This window comes from Condylura cristata, unplaced genomic scaffold, assembly GCF_000260355.1.
Source record: "Condylura cristata isolate star-nosed mole 26May11 unplaced genomic scaffold, ConCri1.0 scaffold00006, whole genome shotgun sequence".
Lineage (NCBI taxonomy): Eukaryota > Metazoa > Chordata > Mammalia > Eulipotyphla > Talpidae > Condylura > Condylura cristata.
The window spans coordinates 17,055,505-17,057,845 of NW_004567107.1; the positions used below are offsets into that span (position 1 = coordinate 17,055,505).

The 2,341-nt window shown below is 36.4% G+C and overlaps 1 protein-coding gene across 1 annotated transcript in view; it reads left to right on the forward strand.

Annotated features, from left to right (window-relative positions):
• Positions 1-2,341, forward strand: part of SVEP1 (sushi, von Willebrand factor type A, EGF and pentraxin domain containing 1) — a 146,495-nt gene that overhangs the window by 59,641 nt on the left and 84,513 nt on the right. The window contains exons 9-10 of the mRNA XM_004677442.2: positions 914-1,043; positions 2,021-2,128. Coding sequence (XP_004677499.1) covers positions 914-1,043; positions 2,021-2,128 — 238 coding nt within the window. The remainder of the gene's footprint in view (positions 1-913; positions 1,044-2,020; positions 2,129-2,341) is intronic.

Genomic DNA, 2,341 nt, shown 5'->3' on the forward strand with positions numbered 1-2,341 from the left:
ATAAAAGTATTTAAAAAAATTTTAGATGTCTAAATTAAAAGGCAAGTAGCAAATTAGAAACTATCAAAATAAAGAAAACAGAAAACCCTCAAACCTGTCAAAGTTTAAAATATTAAAAACATAACACAATAATTAGAATTAATTTTTATCATATTATAACTTTCAAATTCATGAACACAAGCATAATTCCAAAAGGAAACACTATATAGTGTGAAAACATATGAGAAATAATGATAGAGTAAAACATTACAAAACTGAGTTAAAATGGTGACCTGTGCCATATATTTTGATTTAATAGAGAGAAATAGTATTTAAAATAGATCAGGGAACTATGAGTTGAAACTTTGATACTGACACTATCAAGTACTGTCAATGGGAATGTAACTTGTGGCCATGCTTTGAGAAATTTTGTATTGTCTCTCAAAAATATCAGTGATTTTGAGGTTAATAATTCTTTTCATGGTAATTTAGTATCAGAAGATAATTAAAATATTTAAAAATTATCTGTCTAAAACTCTTCTCAGTGCCATTTACAACAATAAAACTTAGGAAATTTAAATATCCTTCAGAGCCTTTTCTTAATGAAGATACCCTGTATCTATTCTACAGAACATTCTGGAGACATTCAAGAGTCATCTTAAGTTCTAGTTTTATATAATAGCATAAAAATATTTAAGAACATTATATTTAAAAAGCAAGAAACAAAATTGTGCACGTATACCAGCGCTTTATATAAAAAGAATAGTCTGGAAAGAAATACACCAAATGACTGTGCCTGAATTCTTTTGTCCTTTTTACCTTATACATAAAATATTGTGTCACTTTTCATGTCTTTTACCTAATAAAATATAACTCAAAAAATAAATGTACTGTTAATATTAACTTTAACTCTGAAAATATTTGTCTCTAAAAGGTGTCAATCCATGTTCATCCTGCTTTCGCCCCACCATACCTTTTCCCAATTGGAGATGTTACTATCACGTACACAGCAGTTGACCAATCCAGTAACCAAGCCAGCTGCACTTTCCACATCAAGGTTATTGGTAAGTCTTCAAATGACTTGGACAGGTTTGTTAAAATAATCCAAATCCCAAGGACTTGGCTTCTTTATCTTCAGCTACTCCCCTTCCTCTGATTCTTCTGGTTGACCTTCAGACCCTCTCAAGCCACTCCCTCCTGAAACCTATACACCGTTCAATTCTTGTTGTCTTTATTTGCTTTCTTCCCTTATGAGTCTTTTGGGAAGTTCTCTCTGGTGAACATCTCTTTCATATTAACTTAATGCCATGTACTCAGAACTACTGAATCTGGCTTGTGTCTCTTTCACTCACAAACTATTTTCATCAATCTCCAAAGTTATTCCTACATACTTTAGACCTTATTTTATATAATCATCCTTTAATTGTTGCATTATTATTTTTTTAAAGATTTATTTATTTATTTGGGGTACAAGCCAGAGGTACGGGGGTGGTGAGAGACTTTACCAGAGAGAGAGTGGGGAGCAGAACAGGCAGATCAATGAAATACACTGCTGAGGGGAGCAGCAAGTGGGTCAGGAGAGATCTGCCATGCTATGTGGGTCACTTCTGGGGCCGGGGATCAAACTCACACTGAAGCGGCTGCAGCCAGCTTGCAGTGCTGCATCCTAACCCGTTATGCCACCAGGGAGGGCCTAGTTGTTACATTATTAACTAAACTCCCCTTATCAAAAAATTTTTCCTTTCCTAGATGGCCAGCTATTCTTAGTTGTTCTCCCATTTTTCTTTTATCCTTCTTTACCACTTTCCTCAGCTTTCTTCCTTAAACCTACTCTCAGGTGTGGATCATTCCTGGGGGGCAGTTCCACTCTTTTTTTTGAGTTGCGATCTGGAATAGAACATACCTCATCATCAGGGCCAGCCTTGTGATGGAGCATCAAGGCTCTCTGCCCGCACGAATAGCCTGCGATAACCCTGTAGAGACCCCTCCTTCGTGTGTGACTATGGGTTATGACTCCCTTCTCTGACTACGTGTTCTTTAGATGTAGAACCACCTGGTATAGACCGGTGCAGATCCCCACCTGCCATCCAGGTCTCGGAGAAGGAGCACGCTGCCACCTGGGAGGAGCCTCAGTTCTCAGACAACTCAGGTGAGGGCAAGGGACTGGGCTGTCAGTCTGGTCACACTGCATTACATTTGTTTTTTAAAGGATGAACTAGAAGTATAAAGGCAGTCATCTCTGAGTAGAATGATCATGTATGATTGTATGTTTTAGTGCTCAGATAATTATTCTTTTTTTATAACAGTTTATTTTTACATCATTTTGTATATTTATATTTTTTCCATCTCAATTGTAATCCCC